Here is a 19,160-nt window from a genome sequence, read left to right as displayed (position 1 = left end):
TTAGGCTGTGGCTGGGCTGAGGGAAGTAGTGAGTGGGGAGGAGTGGACAGTTGAGCCTCCACAGAGTGGCTGACTAGACCGAAGCTGTGGCTACTAGGAAAGTCTCTCTCTCTCTCTCTCTCTCTCTCTCTCTCTCTCTCTCTCTCTCTCTCTCTCTCTCCTCTCTCTCTCTCTCTCTCTCTCTCTCTGTCCCTCACTAACTCTGCAGTCTCTCTCTCTCTCTCTCTCTCTCTCTCTCTCTCTCTCTCTCTCTCTCTCTCTCTCTCTCTCTCTGTCTCTCTCTCTCCTCTCTCTCGTCTCTCGTCTCTCTCTCTCTCTCTCTCTCTCTCTCTCTCTCTCTCTCTCTCTCTCACTAACTCTGCAGTCTCTCTCTCTTCTTCCTTCTTTCTCAGTGATCTCTTTCTTCCCTTTCTCCCTCCATGCACTCAGTCTTACTCTAACGCTCTCTCTCTGAATCCCTCTCTTCCTCCCTCCCCCCCCCCCCATCTCTCTCTTTCTCTCTCTCTCAAAACCCCTCTCTTCCTCTCTGTCCTTCTCTCTCTGTGGCGTCAGAGAGTCCTATTTAGCGTTCCAACGTAAGCGCTAAATAAATATGTGAAAAGCACCACTCCTCATCAGAGGGGACGCCGAGAGAGTCCACGGGTGAGCAGCCGCGGTAGGAGGAACCCGCTGGGAGAGCAGGCGTAAAACAGCAAAGCATGGCATTGGCCCCCTACCATCATTAGGGTGTAATCATACAGCCATCCGCAGATAACCTCTGGAATAAGTAACATATCACTTTTATGGCCCCACATTCTCTAGCCATTAATGACTTGCAAAGGAAAGGGCCATATGACCCGCAACCTTGAAACGTAAGGCCTATCGCGTTTAATTATTTTCAGTATTAAATTACATTTAACAATGGATCCACGACACCAGGCTGGCACACGCTGTGCTCGTGATCATGCCGTACAAAGCACACATCGTTCGGAAAGGGTTAATTGGTGACAAGACACGCTTGAAAAAATAAAGGAATAGCTAGTGGAAGAGAGGTGGAGAGAGAGGGAAAGAGAGGGGGAAAGATGGAGAGGGAAGAGGGGAGAGATGCAAACCAGTTTATTTAAATAGCAGCGCGATAACTGGTTGTGATTAGGGTAGAGGATTTCCCCTAATAGATTTGGATAGAGGGGGGCCAAGGACACTTTTAGGTGTCCACCAGTAGATTTGCATCGATATCGATCAGCTCTCTGAGGTCCAAGCACTATTAAAATAGCCAGAGATCTTCAGCTATCTCCCATCTAAAATACGGGCATATACTGTTACGACACTAACGTTTAAATAAGGCAACTGCACGTTCACATCTTTATGTCCGTGTGTGAGTGTGTGTGTGTGTGTGTGTGTGTAAGAGAGAGAGAAAATGTGCATGTCTATGTGTGTGTGAGAGGCAAGAGGGAAGAGGGTGGTGGTGCTGGGGGGTTGTTAAAAACATTCTTATTGCCACAACAAAGACAGGAAATCCCGAGTAGATTTGTAAGATTCCCTATCTCTCTTTCTCGGTCTCCCGCCTTACTCTCTCTCTCTCTCTCTCTCTCTCTCTCTCTCTCTCTCTCTCCCCCTCTTTTTTCTTGCCTTTACCTTTGGAAGGCATGATAGAGAGCAAACAGTGCCTGGAGCTGGCAGACACCTGCGATGTATTTTCTTTCCCCTCGACATTAAAGTCCTTCACAGAAATCAGAATTTAATAAATCACCCCCCGAGTCTGACAGAGTTTATCTCTGGGGGTCGCTTTGACTGGGGGAGGAGCTCGCCGACAGACAAAGCAGGGGCCCCCGCGATAAGATGTGAAATTAAATACAGTTAGCAGTCTGAAACAAAAGAGGAGAATGTGTCACACGGGCAAGCTTTGTATTGCGGCACGGCTATCTGGCGTCTCCTCTTTCGCTCTCTCTCTCTCTCTATTTCCCCCGCTCTATCTTTCTCTCTTTCTCACTCTATCTATCCCTTTCTTTTTGGTTTTCTCTCTTTCACAGAGAGAGAGAGACAGATAGAGAGACAGGAGGGAGTGATTCATTTTGCTCTCTCTCACATTTAACCTCATTTGCATCCCCACTGTCAACATATCGCCGCGTGCAGATATGTTCAAGAGCTTTCATTAAGGCCCCGAAGTTGACATCCCTTTTTATTGAGGCGCCTCTATTATAAATCACCGACGTTGCACGCCACGCGTGCATCTCGATCAAAGATCTTCCGCTATCGTGTTATGTTTCCTTTTATGCCACATGACAGGTCGGACACCGAGTCATCACTTAAGGTAAGGAGGGAAGAGAGAGAAGAGAGACAGGAGAGAGAAAGGAGAGAGAGAGCGAGAGGAGAGAGAGAGAGAGGAGAGTGGAGTGGGAGAGTTATGCGTGCCGTGGCAGTTTATCGGCGGAGCTCTTAAGAATGCGCCCGCGTTCTCTGCCACATTTGTCTGCATATTTACCTTGACACGCTACGCTAGTCGCAGTCCTACGAGGCCCGTCCCAGCCGGGGAGGAAGCGGGAGAGGGAGAGACGGAGACGAGACGGGGCGCAGAGCAATCATGAAGCAAACAAGCCTCTCTATTCCACCCTCCCTTCCTCCCTTCCCCAGTCGGTCCAGAATCAGTCCCTGCGTAAACTTTGTTTACTGTTTGGTAAATTGAAGCGGTGCTGGTCTGTCACTAGCAAAGCCTCCACTGACGTTCCCCACACACCACACATGTTGAGAGTTGTGTGTGTGTGTGTGTGTGTGTGTGTGTGTGTGTGTGTGTGTGGGTGTGTGTGTGTGTGTGTGGTTTGCATATGGTTTAATAAGGCCTCTGCCTCTTGTCCTGTGTTTTATTAATAACCCCTCTGAAGCCTCGGTGGGAACACGCTGACCCCAATGGTCGCGCCTAATCTTTTCAGCCCCTCCACCCCACACACACTCTCTTTCACACACACACACACACACACACACACACACACACACACACACACACACACTCATATCCACCCGACTTCCATCCGACTGCCTCTCCATCCCTCAGTCCATCCGTCTGTCTGTGGTCACCCCAGCCGAGGCCCGATGGAACTCCAGCACCTCTCCTCTCCTGTGCTATCTGTTTCTCCAACTGATGCCTTCCTGCTGTGACTACACTGCTGGACGGCTGTCAGCGAGACGCCACCCCCCCTCCCACCCCCCGCCCCATCTCAGCCCACACCCCCTCCTCCAGTGCTATCTCTCTCCAGCCTGGACCTCCCCTCCTGCCTGCCACCCACCCCACACCCCTCCAGCCGACAGCCCCCAGGCCCCCGGTGAAAGGAGCTGTCAGGGCCTCGCGGTTCCCTGACATTCCTGCCGGCTTGACCCTGTGACCCGACACGCACACACACACACACACACACACACACACACACACACTCATACCTTTAAATTCTCCAGCTTAGATTTCGGCCCGTGCTCCAGGATGAGAAATGATCACAAAAGCGTGTTGTATGTGTGTGGGTGGGCATGTGTGTGTGTGTGTGTGTGTGTGTGTGTGTGTGTGTGTGTGTGTGTGTGTGTGTGTGTGTGTGTGTGTGCACGCATTTTGTACAATATGTGCATCCACTGTGCACTTGTGAGTGTGACTGTGTGAGTGTGTCCAGTGCATCATAGCTTTAGAGGCTCTTTTGTGTCACTTGAAATAACGCTCCGCTATCTGGCATGTGCCTGCGAGAATAGCAAGTGACACAGCTGGAGAAGGGGCTCCCTGATCAAGGACATGTTATATAACCCCAGCTGACATCTAAGAGACGTTTTTCACCAGTCTCCCTGCTGGAAAACAATACTCCGGCCGCCCTAATGATAAAACAAGACGACAGATATGTATTAAGAAACTTTAGTACTTGTTTTTGTTTTGAGGGCTGCAATTTCCTTCCATTAAGACCTTAGCCTGACTGATAGCCAAGCCCAGCCATGCTTGATCCAAGTAATCAGATCTCCTCAGCCGGGCTATTGTCTCACATTCTTTTTCTCTGACATTTCAAAGGTCAAGAGTCAGGGGACATTTGATAACTGCAAAAGCCCCTGTTTTTTTCGCTCCATTTTTACAACCTTTAATTTTACAGCTCTTGAAACACATAACATTTAATCTTCTGGGAGCGAGAGAGTGATGCAGGGACAAAAAAGATAGAGAGTGAGAACTGACATGATTTGAGTCTCTGCCCGTTTCCAGGAGATATGTGTTGGCTCTGGTAATCCCCACACTGAAGGTGAATCTCGGGGAGACTTTCGCCGGTGTCACAACCTGATAATAGATGTAGCTGGCTGCGCTAAGACAAAGGTCACCATATTGAAGAGAGAGAGAGAGAGGGAGATGAGAGAGTGAGCAAAAGAGAGAGAGAGAGAAATAGAGAGAAAGAGAGAGAGAGACAGTGAGAGATAGAGAGAGAGTTCGTATAAACTTCTGACTGGTTCAGAGACAAATAATGGCCCCCCAACCGAAAGGGGGTGAACCAGAACAAGGTCATCACAGTGGAGAGGCTCGAGCACTGAGTCCTCTGTCACTGGCCCCGGACCAGACATGGGAACAAGACAGCCAATTATGCGCCGGCGCAATTAAAATCATTTAAATTCCGCGCATACCTCATCAGGTTGAGGACAGTTGAACAATTTGCTGGAATGGAAAAAAAAGAATGACATCTTTAATCTTCACTGTTTACAGCCAACATAAAGAAAGGATTTGCGATATGAATTATGGTTTATAGATAACAAGAGAATAGTCACCACCAACAGTCTGCCATCACACACATTCCTGGAAAAAAGGATTTTCTATTTTTTTTTTCACCATTTATCATTGCCTCCCACCCCCTTTCTCTCCTGAAAGCATGACACAAGTACTGGAAGCCTTGTGGGACATTAAGCCCCTTACATGTGTGCCAGGCAGGGAGTAGAGCCTCTTCCTGTTACAAGGGCTCTCCTACACTACACACTTCAACAACAACACAACTTCAACATCTCACTCTGTCTAATAATAATCCTCAGATGTTTAACACACCTAACACCTTGTCATGAAGTAAAATCTTAAATAGTTTCTTTTTCCCCTTTTCGTTTTTGTACTCCATTCTTACTCTTTTATATCTTGTGTGTCATTTAATCCTCACCTTTTTCTGCCAGGCTGCACTGAACAATTTTGCAGGATATTAACTTTGGCTAAAGCTCTGCTTGTATCATTTGTGGTTTCTCTCGAGCAGAAGTCCCTGGAGTCACAGTGCCCGGCTCCCTGCAGTAATGAGCTTCACTAAGCAGAATAGGACGGTTAAATAGGAAGAAGGTAAGATCAAAACGGTCTGAATCATGAAATATGAGACGCCATTAAAGAGTTCCCTGAGATCACCCTGGCGAAACCTAAGTGGGCTGCCCACACAGTTTGTGTGTGCGAAAACAGGAAAAGAAATATCTGTGTAACCAGAACCTATGTCTCTACAGGTTCATATTTGTGAATAGTGATGAGTCTTTTCTTTCTATCATTCAATGGAAAATTCACTGTTAGATGTCCTTTGATGGGAGCTGTGATGTGTGCATAAATCCATTGCCATTTACAATAAGGACAATCTGAATACTGCATATATTACCAAACTACATTTTCAGAGAGAGAGAGCGAGAAAGAGAGAGAGAGAGAGAGAGTACAAACGTCCTATTTCTATTGGGAGGGTTTCTTTATTTCTAAGGACGGGGTCAGAACAATACAAAAGAGAGAAAGAGAGAAAGAGAAAAGAAGAGAGAGTGAGAGAAAGAAAAAGAACTGTCCCATGAAAACCATTTTTGTTCCATTACAAAGAACTAGGTCATCCTCTCATAATTGTCAATCATGCAATAAATCTCCCAGTGCCACAAATGAATACTGCATTGGGAATGAAACAAAGCTTATTGCCATGCAGTGTCAGCTTGACTTAATTCAGCCTTCTTTTCAGAAAAGCCAATTCACATGCGGGCTTTAAGGGAGTCGCACTCTGATCCCAAGGGAGAATGCACGGAGACAGACCATTTTACGCTGGCTAGCTTTTATTAGTATGGCCAGGGTGAAGCCGATGGTGAGCATACCTCATGTTATTATGCTTTTGTTTTCTTTTATGTTTCCCTGCATAAAGGTGAAATGGGCAGGGGAATACACACTCCCACATACATACACATAGTGTGTGTGTGTGTGTGTGTGTGTGTGTGTGTGTGTGTGTGTGTGTGTGTGTGTGTGTGTGCACTGCTTTCGTGATCGTTATTGCATATTCCTTTGAAAACCCTTTCTACCTGTCTACTACACTGTCCTCAGTCTCAGCTCAATACTCCATTTAAAAACAAAGCAAAACATATGAATACCTTTACAATGTGGCTTAAATGGATTTCAGAAATAAAATACATAGTAAACATACAGAAAAATAAATTGTAAAGCCACAATATTCTGTATGTCACTGCAAAGGAGGTGATCCCGTAATGTATATGTGCTGTGTAGCATACGTCATCATACTGTGTTCAAAAGAGTTAAGAGCATTTTTCATCTCTTCCACAGAAAAACTCGACAACCCGCTTCGTTCTCCTCAGTAGTGTTCAGTGGCTTCTCCTGTCATGTTGTCTGTATGCTGAGCGCACATCCATGTCTCTCTCCCCTCTCTCTCTCTCTCTCTCTCTCTCTCTCTCTCTCTCTCTCTCTCTCTCTCTCTCTCTCTCTCTCTCTCTCTCTCTCTCTCTCTCTCTGTCTCTCTCTCCCTCCTCTCTGAGCTCACCATTTACCTTCCCCTGCCAGGTGTCATGGCTTTACGAGTATCTGATTGGACAGAAGGAGAGCGCGGCGGTACACTTCCAGCAGACGAGTTTGGTGTCATGTCTCTGAGGAGCCCACTGACAGTCCCTCACCGGAGAATAATAATAGCCAGGCACCACAGCTCAGCTCTGCTCTGTGCATTCTGGCTGAAAGAGAGAGAGAGAGAGAGAGAGAGAGAGAGAGAGATGCTTCAACAAAACTGAGTGTGTGAGATGAGGAGAGAGAAAGAGTAAGAGAGAGGTTTCAGCATGGAAGAGAAAGAGAGAGAAAGGGAGAGATGTAGAGGTAGACAGACGCCTGACTAGGGAGGGAGAGAGAGAGGGAGAGATGCCTCATCAGAGAGACAGAAAGAGAGAAACTGACATTTGAGTCTGGAAAAGAGAGCAAGGAGGAAAAACTGGAACTGGAATCCCATGAAGACCGCCAGACTTAACAACTATGATACAGTAACCGTGACAACACGTTTTTTTCCCCTCACCGGGAGAAAAACAGCAATGTGAGAGGCCTAAGCAATGTGAGAACCCTGGATCATCTCTAAAGGGAAACACCTACACCTGACAATACACATACTCTGAACTCTCCGCCAAGACACCATTCACCATTTCAGTTTGCTATTGTAAGACACACAATGATCCCAGACCGATTACAGGGTCGATTGTGAGATGAAGTACACTATGTTACCAGGCCAACAGACTTTCCGGTGTCATAGAAAATGGGTTTGCTGTATTGTGAGAATGAATGTGAGTCGCGGGTATATTTTTGTTTTTCAGTGTGAAGATATTCATAGCAGGCCATCAAGACAGGTGTGTTTTTGGCCTTCCGTTGGCATTCTTCAGAAAAGGCCTCGCCACAGTGGGCAGGCTTTGAAGTTGCATATCTGTGGGCAGTCGATGCTGCCATGACATTTAATCACTCGACTGAGTAATGATCATTTTCAAAGCTGCATGTGTACCTGGTGATTAAGCCCCATTGTGTTTTAGATTCACGTTTCGGAATGCGCGGACGATAGCGTTAGCTAAAGCTAATGACTAACTGAAGTTGTCAGTTTATCCTTGGACAATTAAACGCTGGGCTTATCAAGGCTACACCACCTGTGCTGACATGCCCCCTTCTCTGACATTGTTTCAACTCTCGGAATGGATTTGAAAGGGGAAAAAAATCGACATTAGTGTAAGCAGCGCTATGTATTTAGCATTTTTATCTAATAGACTGTCCATATCAGTATTTCACCTTGAAAAGGCCATTTACTTGCTAGACCAAACACATAAATAATTCTGCCAGCCACCACGCTAATGTAACATGCAAAAGACCCGGCCGAGGCCGCATGCTTGTATCCCTGCATCTCCCAGCATTTAAAGGTTTTCCTAAGTAATTCCATTTAAAATAAATTACCCTAACCGACTGCTTTTTGTGGTCGTAGCGAATTTCATTTCTTCTTGACGAGAGGCAGTTGGACCCTCGTCAGAAGATTCTCCAAGCACACACGCTTTGAACAGCGATAGGATTTCGTGCTTCTCGAGTGTCATTAGCTCTGGGGGCATTTCGTATGCCAGGTAAAGATTAGATAACGATCGGTACTTTATGGGGGGACTTCGGGAGGCGTCGGAGGCCCTCTGTGCCTTTTGTATTGAGCAGCGTCTCGTCAGGAGAGGACGGGGCAGAGAGAGAGAGAGGGAGCGAGAGGGATAAAAAATATCTAATTTCCTCTGTTTTCACTTCTGAGGTTTATGGAGAGCCCAGCTGAGACACGCCGGTTGTCTCACTCTGTGTCGTCTCATTGTAAGCGAGAAGTGGTCCACATAGACCAACTCCAGCTCATCTGTATGAGCAAACAGGAGGAAGGATTTAAATAGAAGCGTCGCTCTACAGTGACAGGGGCTCACTTAAGAGAGACAAACTTTGTTTTCCTAAACCCAGATTTTGTTATATCCTTGACAAATGTAAATACATGTCCCTTTTCCAGTGGCGTTAACATTCATTAAGACAACAACACAGCCTTCTAGACTTCTAGAGTCTCAACACAGCTGCCATGACGACAGCTGAACAACATGAGCTGATGAAAACAGACCCCTCCCCCCCTCTCCTCCTGCCTCCAGCATCCAGTAGAAACCTGAGGATGAAAGTGACAGAGTACAGTATTTATTTGAACCCCCAGAAGTGCAGAGGCAATGTGCTGGCCCTTTGTTTTACCCCTCTGCCCTCCTCTCTCTCCCCTCTCTCTCCCCTCCCCGCCTTTAATGGAAGTGGTGGAAGTGGGCGGGCTGTAGCAAAGTGGAGCTTGTCCTGACCTAAATGAAAAAGCGCCTCCAGATCGCAACGGTCACCTGTCCTCCTAAGAAGGCCAGCCAAAATCTGCTGACACCTACGCTATGTGACTGAACTGGCCCCATTCTAATTCATCTCCCGATTCGTTTTTTTTTTTGTTTTTTGTTTCGTGGCCTCGAGAGCCTCTCACACCAACACCTACAGCCAAGGACTGAGGAGGAGATTCTGAAGAGTTATAAATATGTCAGCTTCATTGAAACATATTACAGGAGGCCTTCCACGGAAGCGAAGATGGCGACGTCTTGATCAACACTGACTTTGGCTGTTATTATGCCCTTGCAGTGCGCTTGAGAAGCCTTGAATGAAGGATGAAGTTCAAACAACATCGATATTGTTGGAATAACATGAGTGTGTTTACACAGGAGAAGATTCATCTGTGATAGCCTCCATGAAAATTAGGAGCGAGCGAAAACAAGTGGAGGAAATTTCTGGAATCCCAGTAGAGATTGCCTTCCCTGATGTATTCTTTTTCCTGTCAGCCTGAGACGTGAAACGAAGCCGGGGAAAATTAACTCCTGATACGGCCACGCTGAATTAGACACTGAAAAAAAACACACATGCACACACACACACACACACACACACACACACACACACACACATACATACACACACACACACACACACACACACACACACACACACACATACACACACACACACAATCTCACACTTTCTCTCTCACACACACACACACTTTTTAAGGATTCCAGCCTTGTCATTTTCAATTTTCTGCTCCTTGGACATGCTTGTATTCAGATTCCAGAACATCTATTCGGCATATCAATCCTAATTAGACAATCTGGGTCCACGAAGGCTGGAAGAGGACCTATTTGCATAATTTAATCATAAATACTGAGTGATACATATTTCCAACTGCATTTGTACAATTATCTTTTCATCCTTGGGGCAAAAGTATTAATATGATTAGGCAATAATTCTTTAAAAAAGAGAGGAAAATAGGGGAGCAACGCGCGAGCACTCCTTTTTAAACTCCAGCTTAGGGCTATATGAAAAATTAATTAATTTCTGAGGAAAATCAATTTCTCTACGTGACCATATTAGACAGAGCCTGGCCGAGGCCTTGGAATCTTAGTCCAATCAGGAAATCTCATCTGCTCTCTTCCAACTTCTGTCACTAACATTTAACATCCTTGTACAAGCACCAGTGATCGCCACCGTGACTCCTAACTGTGCTGTAATGTGAATGGGGGGAGGGAGGGTGGGGGTTAGGGGTGGGGTGGGAGAGTGGGGGTTAGGGGTGGGGTGGGGGTTGTCTAAAGACGTGCCAGAGCTCGAGAGTCCGCCTCAGAAATGGGAGTGGGCCCAAATGCATCGTTTTTCCCCCAATCAGGTTTCAGGTGCCACCGCATTCGTGGCCATTACAGCACCCTTATCTAGTTTGATCTGCTGGACAATTCTGAGATATATTCCTAAAACAACTAAGTTGTTATTTTTAAAAACAATCATGTGAAAAGTATTACTGAATTAGGAAATTAGAGAATTACTGAAATCCAATATGTTTAATGAAGTTCTCCAAACAAGTTGCCAAATTTGTATTAGGTGACATGTAAACAAATATGTCTTGGTACAGAGTTAAGCCAGATTTAACCACATACAGACATGCTACATACTCTGTCAGGTGTAGCCACTGGGCTTCCACTATCCCACACCAGCATACAAATGAGACAAAAAGCTGTTACATCTTCTTTTCCACTGCAGGCAAATTAAGAATGCACACCGCTGTTCCACGCAAACAGCCGTAAAATCCAGAAAAGACATTAACCAACCATCAAACACTACTGGTCCCAGAAACAAACGGGGAAATAAATAAAAGCAGGGTTTTTTTTTCCTCTCCTCTTCTTCCTCCAAGTGTAAAACAATTGGTCACTGCCTTATCACCATGCAGAATCAGCACTGATTTGAAACCTATGTTAAGATGTGACAGCAGGAACACAGCTGCTTAAAGTGGACCATCTAGTAATCTAGAGCTTGGAAGCAAGACTGTCTGCACTGATCCTCTATGTTCACACCTTTGGTCTGCTGACATATGCTCAGCACACAGCTAATTTGGGCACAGGTGGTTAATCCTATCTCAACGTACCCGAAGGGAAACTGAAAAAAAATATATACATATTTATAGTGTTTGTTCAGGGAAAAGGTTGTCTTTGCCTTCTTATAAAAACTAAAGACATGTTTTCCTGTATGTTTTTTTTTTGGTTTATTTTTTTTTCAGAAAGTGTTTGATAAGATGTATGATTTGATTTTAACAATGCTTTTATGCATCCCCCTCCAAATCAACACACACACACACACACACAGACACCCCACCCTGTGTCTTTTTTATCCTAATCAGGCATCTGTCACTCTGCTTTTTGAAGTTATTATCACCCTGGCTCCCTCTTGGATGTGGTTGCCGGGTGACGGGTATCTTAGCACCCACTCTGGCTGGGAATGATTTGAATGCGATCCAGAGATTTCCCCCGAGCACCTGTAAACACATCCATGCCTTGTAGAAAACAAATATATCACCAGAGCACCGCAAAGAAGAAGAGGGGGAGAAGGAGGGGGATGGGGGAGAGGCGATAAAATCTGGCTCACTTAACAGACCCCTACTGAGTGCTAAACAAAATAATTACCATAGTATGCAAATAAATGCAATTTTTACACCAACACCACAAACAAATAAGGTGCTGGCCATGTTCTGGTGGCATAGTACACTCCTTATGTGGTTGGAAAAAAAGGAAAATATACATTTAATAATAAGAACATCTGTAGAAATGTCATGTTTCACACATTGGCACAAAATCCAAAACAGCAACAAACAATTCCACCTCGTCCTTATTTAAAATGATGCATAAATTGCAAGTTGCTGTGCCGCTCCCCAGTTCCCGCCTCTACCCATATGCAGTCTGTTGGATGAGTGCCTAACCTTCAGAGGCCTTACAATGATTGTCAATTAGCTAGCGCGTCTCTGACAGAGCTCAGCTCTCTGCTCCTATAGCCACGACGCTACAGGCTGCCTGAGCGTCCAGCTCTCCACAGAGAGAGAGAGGTGGTCGGCCGCAGCACCGCTGCTGCACCGCTACACCGCCCCAGTGTTTTAATAACCTCTCCACAGAGTTCAAGTGTCACCAGACAGTGAACACCACCACCACCACCCCCCCCCCTCTCTCCACCCTCCTCCAGCTCCTCCTCTTTCTCGTCTTCTCTGTCCCATATGGAGAAAATGAAAAAGAAAACAAGAGGCTGAAGTATTGCTTCTCCTGGGCCGGTGTCATAACTCCTATGAAAGCAAAAGAGATTACTGCCTCAGTATCTGTTGGGGAGCAGAAGGTGCACATTAATCTGAACGGAGAGTCCCTCTGTGAAAGCCAAGGAGAATCATGCTCTTCTGCAGAAAGAGAGAGAGAGAGAGAGAGAGACTGCTATCTGAAGTATGCGTATGCCGATTCTCTTGGAGGGAAGGTGTGTGTGTGTGTTGAGGGGGGGCATGCATGTGAGCATGACCTGCTGTCATTCAAAAAATATCTATTTATAATTTTAAAAAATCACACCTTCTCTCTCTATAGAAGCAATGGACAGAGCATAAGGAACACAGAACAAAAAGGGAAGAGGTGATATACGAGCCTGCTACTTTTATATTCAAACAAATAACAATCAGTGAGGCAAAGTATAAAACATGGACCAAAAATATACTTTTCCTTTCAAAGAGGTGCCAGCCTGGACTCAACGTAAATACAGGAGAGGTGAATCAGCCATGGACCTGTGTGACACGTCCATACAGTACTTATCTCCACCGTTCTGCTTTCTCCTAGACGACCATAATTTATATACATATACATATCCACCGTGGCAATGAAAGAGTTATGACGCACCCTCACTGACCTTCCTTCTCACTACATGAAAACAGAAATAGACGCGTTAGGTCCAACAGGGTTGTAAATAACACGCCGCCTCGTGTGAGCGCCTAATATCTAGTGGCTACCTTTTGTTCGTCCAAATGATGTAATCCTCCAAATGGGTGTCAGACATGGCGGAGGTGATTGATTTCGAGCCCCCGTCCCCAGCCCACCCGCCCCAACGCCGGCAGTACCAGGTGCTTTCAGGGCCAATTACGGGCCTCTCCACGCGGACAGTAATAGCCCAGCACTTTAGCGTCATTAAGGAAATGTGTGCCACTGCATTATCCCTTAACCCCATCGCTGACCACTGCGTTCAGCAGTCCGTGAGTTCAACCCACACACTCCATCACCTGGGGAGGTCTCCCTATCCTCCAACCCACACACACACACACACACACACACACACACACACACACACACACACTCCACCTCCTCTGGCCACCCTTTGAAGTGAGTGAAAAACTCAGGTGCCCAGGCTCCAACACCTCCTTAACCCCTGTCTCTGATGCGCTCCGTGGTGAGCTCTCTGAAGTTTCACTGTACCGCCAACACCGATAAAGTCATCTGAATGCACCACAGAGAAATGCTGGGGCAGCTCACAGGTACAAACGAGCTGAAACGCAGTGGGGCCTAACTGAGGATAAACGTCCTTACACTACTACTGAAAATGTAATGATTACATGTACATGTAGTGAACTTACTGCTATTTCAATCGTTTTTACTAAAGCATGTAGACATTTTGAATTATCATTATGCCAAATCTGTCAAACTTTTCCTTCAGAATATTGGTATATTAAATATGAAATTACAAAAATGTTTCTAAATAAAATGCTTAAACACAGAAAAACACAGAAACAAAGTTGCATGAGTCATTATATTAAACACAACGGCGTAATTGTTTTTTTTTTGTTTGTTTTTTTAAAGCAAAATATATGCCCATATATACACAATATGCCGATAGTCATCTAGTGCATAATTGTGTGTGTATGAGTGTATGTGTCTGTCTCTGTCTCTGTGTGTGTGTGTGTGTGTGTGTGTGTGTGTGTGTAAGAGGGAGAGGGAGAATGAGAGAGTGTGTGTGCATGCAGGTGATAGTATTTTCAAGTACTGCAGTGTGTGTGTGTTTGTGAGACAGATGCAACTACATTTGTCACAAATGTGTGTGTTGATACCATGTATGTGTGTCTGCATGTTGTATTCAAAATCCAAAATTCTAACTTCTAAAACAGTGTTTCCCATACATGAAGTGCAGGAAAAAAATAAAACTTAATTCTGATTCAAGTAATACTCAACTCATTCTGCCTACACTTTCAAATGGCCTACTTCACTATGAATCTTCCTATTGTATGCATTTCTATGTCTTTGAAATCTCAATGTAGCCTTCACCTGAATCGTTCTATGAATCATTGCATTAAAAGCACACTTGACCAAATTTAGCATATTCAATTTAGTTAAGCTTTTAATCAAAGGAATAATATAAATTGACCCTTAAAATATTCTACTCATCACATGACCCTTCTCATGAATAACTTTTCTGGCTCTTTAAGGATATGATGTTGTGGCTCTATTCAATAGCATGTTATTATCTATGAATATGTATTAATTATCAGATAATAAACTTTTTGTTACTGAAAAAGTTTGCAGTGAGGTAAGAATGGGACATTTGAGTAGCCTCTTTCACCACTGTATTATGCAACCTACTCACATAATTGTGAAACTCAATTAATACATTGCCAATAAAAAAAATAGGATTGTCTTGGACTAATGTGTAGGCTATTGAGTATAGTTTATTCTATGACTAATTGAACGCAACCTATAATTACACGTTTCCGCCGACATTTGTTGCTTCCCCACAACAAGTGTCGCCTTGTTAATCTACAGAGGCTTAAATGTTGTCTAGCTTGCGGCATGCGTTTAGACAGGCAGGGAGACAGTTTTCTTTTCAAAATTAAGGTCTTGGTACTTTAGATTAATTATGTTCTAGGCCACTGCTAATTTAAAAAGTAAGGGGCAATATAAAACACCTAATGAGTTTGCGAAATATCTTGTGGTAGGTATAAAGGGACCATAAAGAGAAAAAAACAAATGACCACTGCAGTATACACATTTCCATAAACGCTGCTGTTGCTAGTAGGCCAGTGTCTAATGCACGTAGCAGGCCAGTGATGACAGTCCTTCATTTCCGATGAGCTTAACAGAAATAAAACAGTAGGCTAGGTTGGCCTGACAATCGAGATAAAAGTTATTTGCGTTCAACAACTCATTTGACAAAGTATGCTACTAATGTAGGCTATAGCTCAAGAGTGATAACTTTTCTCTCTACCTTAGGCCTAATCATTTGCCACAGAATATGTATAGAAATTCAATAAGTGTATTTAATAGCGATGCTTAAAACTGAACCCAAATAACATTTTAACTGCAATCGTGAGGCGTCTCAGCATCCAACTCCTGATTTGACTCTCAACGACTCGAGCCAACTTTTACACAGACAATGCTAGCTTTGCATTTATCATAAATTGATCAAAATATCACAGAGTGCCACCTACTATGATATGAGCCATCATGTGCGCAGCAGGTTTCCAAACCAAACAGCAAATATTGTACTTAAGAATTGACTAAAATGAAAAGACTGTCCCCTCTACCTGCTCGTTTTGACTCGGTTATATATCTTCAAAAACACAAACACAACAAAATAACTAACTAGTTATCTGTTACTTACCTCGCATTTGTGCAGTCATTGTAAAGCGTCTCGAAGTCCTTTCTGGAGATGAGTTTGCACCGGTTCACGCCGGGTTGGATGGCCCCGAGTCCCCTCAAAATGCGGACCTGCTCAACATTGCACACTACCGGCGTGATCTCCAGTCTCTTCAGCTTGGTGTAGACCGTGTGCAGTCCTCCTACCAGGTGCTTCAGAAACAGGTCGAAAGCCTGGGGAAGGCAGATGAGCTCGCAGCCGTCCACGGTGAACGAGGCTACCTTAGCGCCTCTGAGTTCTACCATTTTACACTCATTATTCTGTGGTGTGTTTTCAACAGGCGACGGGGTCGAGTACACGGGTTTGCTGGGAAGCGTTGCGGCGGTCGGGATGCCGGGACTGCCGGTGGTCATCAGCTCCGATCGGAAAAGACTCTGTGCAGTTGGGGCCACAGATGGAGACGGTGAAGAAGTTGCCGAGGGCGAAGAGGTTGGAGCTGAAGTTGCGATCGGAGACGGCTGAACCAGCGTGTTCGGTGGGATCAAAGCAGCCGGTACGGCCATGGTCAACCTATGAGAGTAAGTTCAAAGTATAAAAACCCAGTATGCAAAAAAAGTGAGGTGGCCGTTATATCTCAATGAAAAATCCAAGAGGAAGCGTGTTCCGCTGGTAAGTTTATATATGAAAAGAAACAGAAAAGGCCGTGGTGGATGAGACTTGAGGCTCAGCGCGGTGGGACAATCATCAAAGATTGAGAGAGAATGACAGGAAGAAAATGAGCTGAAAAGTGCAGCTCGGTCTGTGGATGAGTTGTTGTTGTCACAAGGTACAAAGAGGGAGGAGCCAAAGGACACTGTCAGCCTTTGAAGCATAGACAACGCACAATGATACCGTGTTATATTCATTGGTTCCACGCACAACAAAATAGCGTTTCGACTCGCTGTCACTGTCTAATAACTAATCGACACCTCTAAGAAGGAAGACTTTCTCAATAGGCTACAGGCTACCATAACCTCAACTTTACGCGTGAAGAGATAACGCGTTATCTTCACTAAAGTTCAATATCTAGGCTACACGACAACCCTTTATAGAATAATCAGTCAGGTAATGTAAATATATCGTTTACATTCACAATTTCAATGTCACCTTTCCGAAATTAGTAGAAATAAGCGCGATTATTGCCCACGTAATAACTTCACATATAAAGACTAGGCTACAACAATCCGGACAGGTTGCCACTGCTGAGGTAATGATTAACCCAATTTACTGTCTGATCTTATATCAATGTAATATGACCCGCAGATGATTGAGTCATGAGAGAAAATACTTAATGAGTAAATGTGTGTTCACAATATGCTTATGCACTGTACAAATGTTTTGCCCCTCTCTCCCATTACTTCACGTTTATAAATAATGTTTTGTCATGGGAGAGGTGGGGGCTAGGTTCAGCCGAAGTATCTCTGGACATTGTAAATGTGCCTCTGTAGACTAGCCTAGTTATTGTTCTTCCTACCATGAGTTGACCTTAAGCTTTTAGCTTTCAATCATTACATTGCAGTTTAGCTGTAAATAAATGTACTCATAGAAACAGAGTTTGTTTTATTGGTAGATCAATGTGTGTGTGTGTGTGTGTGTGTGTGTGTGTGTGTGTGTTTGAGGCTGTCCCAAATGTCTGCTATCATTGCTTGTTTCACAGTGATAAAATGGTTACATGTATGTTTACATTTGTTACTAGTATGCAATTGTAACTTTTGCACGTAAGCAATAATTTACTCCTTGGGTGGACAGTTGTTTTATATTGACAGTAAAAGCTGATGAGATGGCACAAGCCTTTATAAATCCAAGTTAGTGTCAGATCTACTTTAAGATAAGCAGAGTGCCATTTCAGAATTATCATTCAGGCAAAGAGGTAGCTTGTAGTGTGAAAATCAATAGCTACTTAAAATTCATAGCCAGACAATCCATTTGCCCTTTATGTTGCTAACCTTTGCTTAAATATGCAGCATATTAAGATTTCATTATATACAATGAATGTCACAATAGTTTGCAGACTATCTCTGTGTATGCACAGGGTTAACTCTACATAGTTTCACACCCTCCCTCCCCTAACATGAATTAAATAAATAAATAAATAAAATATAATACATTAAAAAGAGCAGTTATAAAGACACATGCATACAGAGACAAACACATACATGCAGACACACACACACACACACACACACACATGCACACACACACACACATACACATACACACACACACACAAAGTCACATACATACAGACACACACACACACACATACACACAAAGAGTGTCAATGATTAAACACAAAGCGTTTGCAAACACCGTGGGACATCTATGATGTCTCAGACCCAGCAGCTCCTAACAAGCAGGGTGGGCCTGATGAATCAGCCATCCATTATAGCTGCCGTCCTGCCATAGAGACGCAGCAGGATGTGGCTTGTAGTGCCTTAATACCCTCTTCTGTTCCCGCACTTATGTGTAACAGCCTTTAAAAACGCACAAAAAACACACACATCCTCATTTGGAGCCTCACAAAACGTGGCAGGATGTTTAGACATTACAGTGCCGCCACTAACTGAATCTGTCCAATGCGTTCAACCTACAGCATGGGGCCTGCTTTTCTGAAAGACTCGCCCCTGTGGTGTCGGGAAAAGGTATCTCTCCGCTAGCTGATGGATATGTCAACAATATGCAATAGGATTAGAATAGAGGCGCAGGGAGAGAGGAAACATAATAATGTGGAGTGACCTTCAGGAGCAGCAGCATGGTGGTTTTCAGCGGCACGCAGGACTTGCCTGTCACAGGTAAAGAGGTTAGCATGCGCCGAGCGGATTCTCCCGGTGTTGTTTCTCTGTCTGTTGCAAATCAGTATTAGCTGGGATTACATTGATAGGATTGAACCGGCGGGGTGTATGGTTTAGTTATGGCATATTTGGTTTTGAAGAGGCAAGAATGATAGACCACACTGAGTTGTAATCTGCAGGGCCAGTAATGAATGCAAACAGAAGGCGTGTAAGCTGAATAAATGGTGAAAGCACAGATAGGCTCTCCGGACACAGATATGGAAAGCATAAGGAGGTGGGGGTGGGGTGGGGGGTGTCAGCGTGGAGGGGTGCAGTGGCGCTGTCTGACAGCCTTTGTGTCCTTCTACATAGTGGCTGGCAGTGGACCGGATCAGTGCTGGGCTGGTACAGGTGCTGGAGCAGAAGCCTCCCAGTGTGCTCTAGTCCTCCACAGACTGGGCTAGATGTGTGTGTGTGTGTGTGTGTGTGTGTGTGTGTGTGTGTGTGTGTGTGTGTGTGTGTGTGTGTGTGTATGAGAGAGGCACATTGCTTCTGACCAGCAGTGATCACACTCTGTTTAGTCTGTACAGCACCACATTCAACGCTGGCATCCCATGGATTTATAACACATCTGCCATAATGATAAC

The 19,160-nt window shown here is 44.7% G+C and overlaps 1 protein-coding gene across 1 annotated transcript in view; it reads right to left on the bottom strand.

Annotated features, from left to right (window-relative positions):
* The window catches only part of dachd (dachshund d), a 95,579-nt gene extending 79,013 nt beyond the window's left edge, over positions 1 to 16,566 (bottom strand). Inside the window, 1 exon segment of the mRNA XM_042083926.1 lies at positions 15,728 to 16,566. Within this exon segment, the coding sequence (XP_041939860.1) occupies positions 15,728 to 16,266 (539 nt within the window). The 5' untranslated portion in view covers positions 16,267 to 16,566.
* Positions 16,567 to 19,160: the final 2,594 nt, after the last annotated feature.

The sequence above is a fragment of the Alosa sapidissima genome, chromosome 2 (genome assembly GCF_018492685.1).
Source record: "Alosa sapidissima isolate fAloSap1 chromosome 2, fAloSap1.pri, whole genome shotgun sequence".
NCBI lineage: Eukaryota > Metazoa > Chordata > Actinopteri > Clupeiformes > Clupeidae > Alosa > Alosa sapidissima.
The sequence above is the reverse complement of the archived record's forward strand: the minus strand, read 5'-3'. Positions and strand labels throughout refer to the sequence as shown.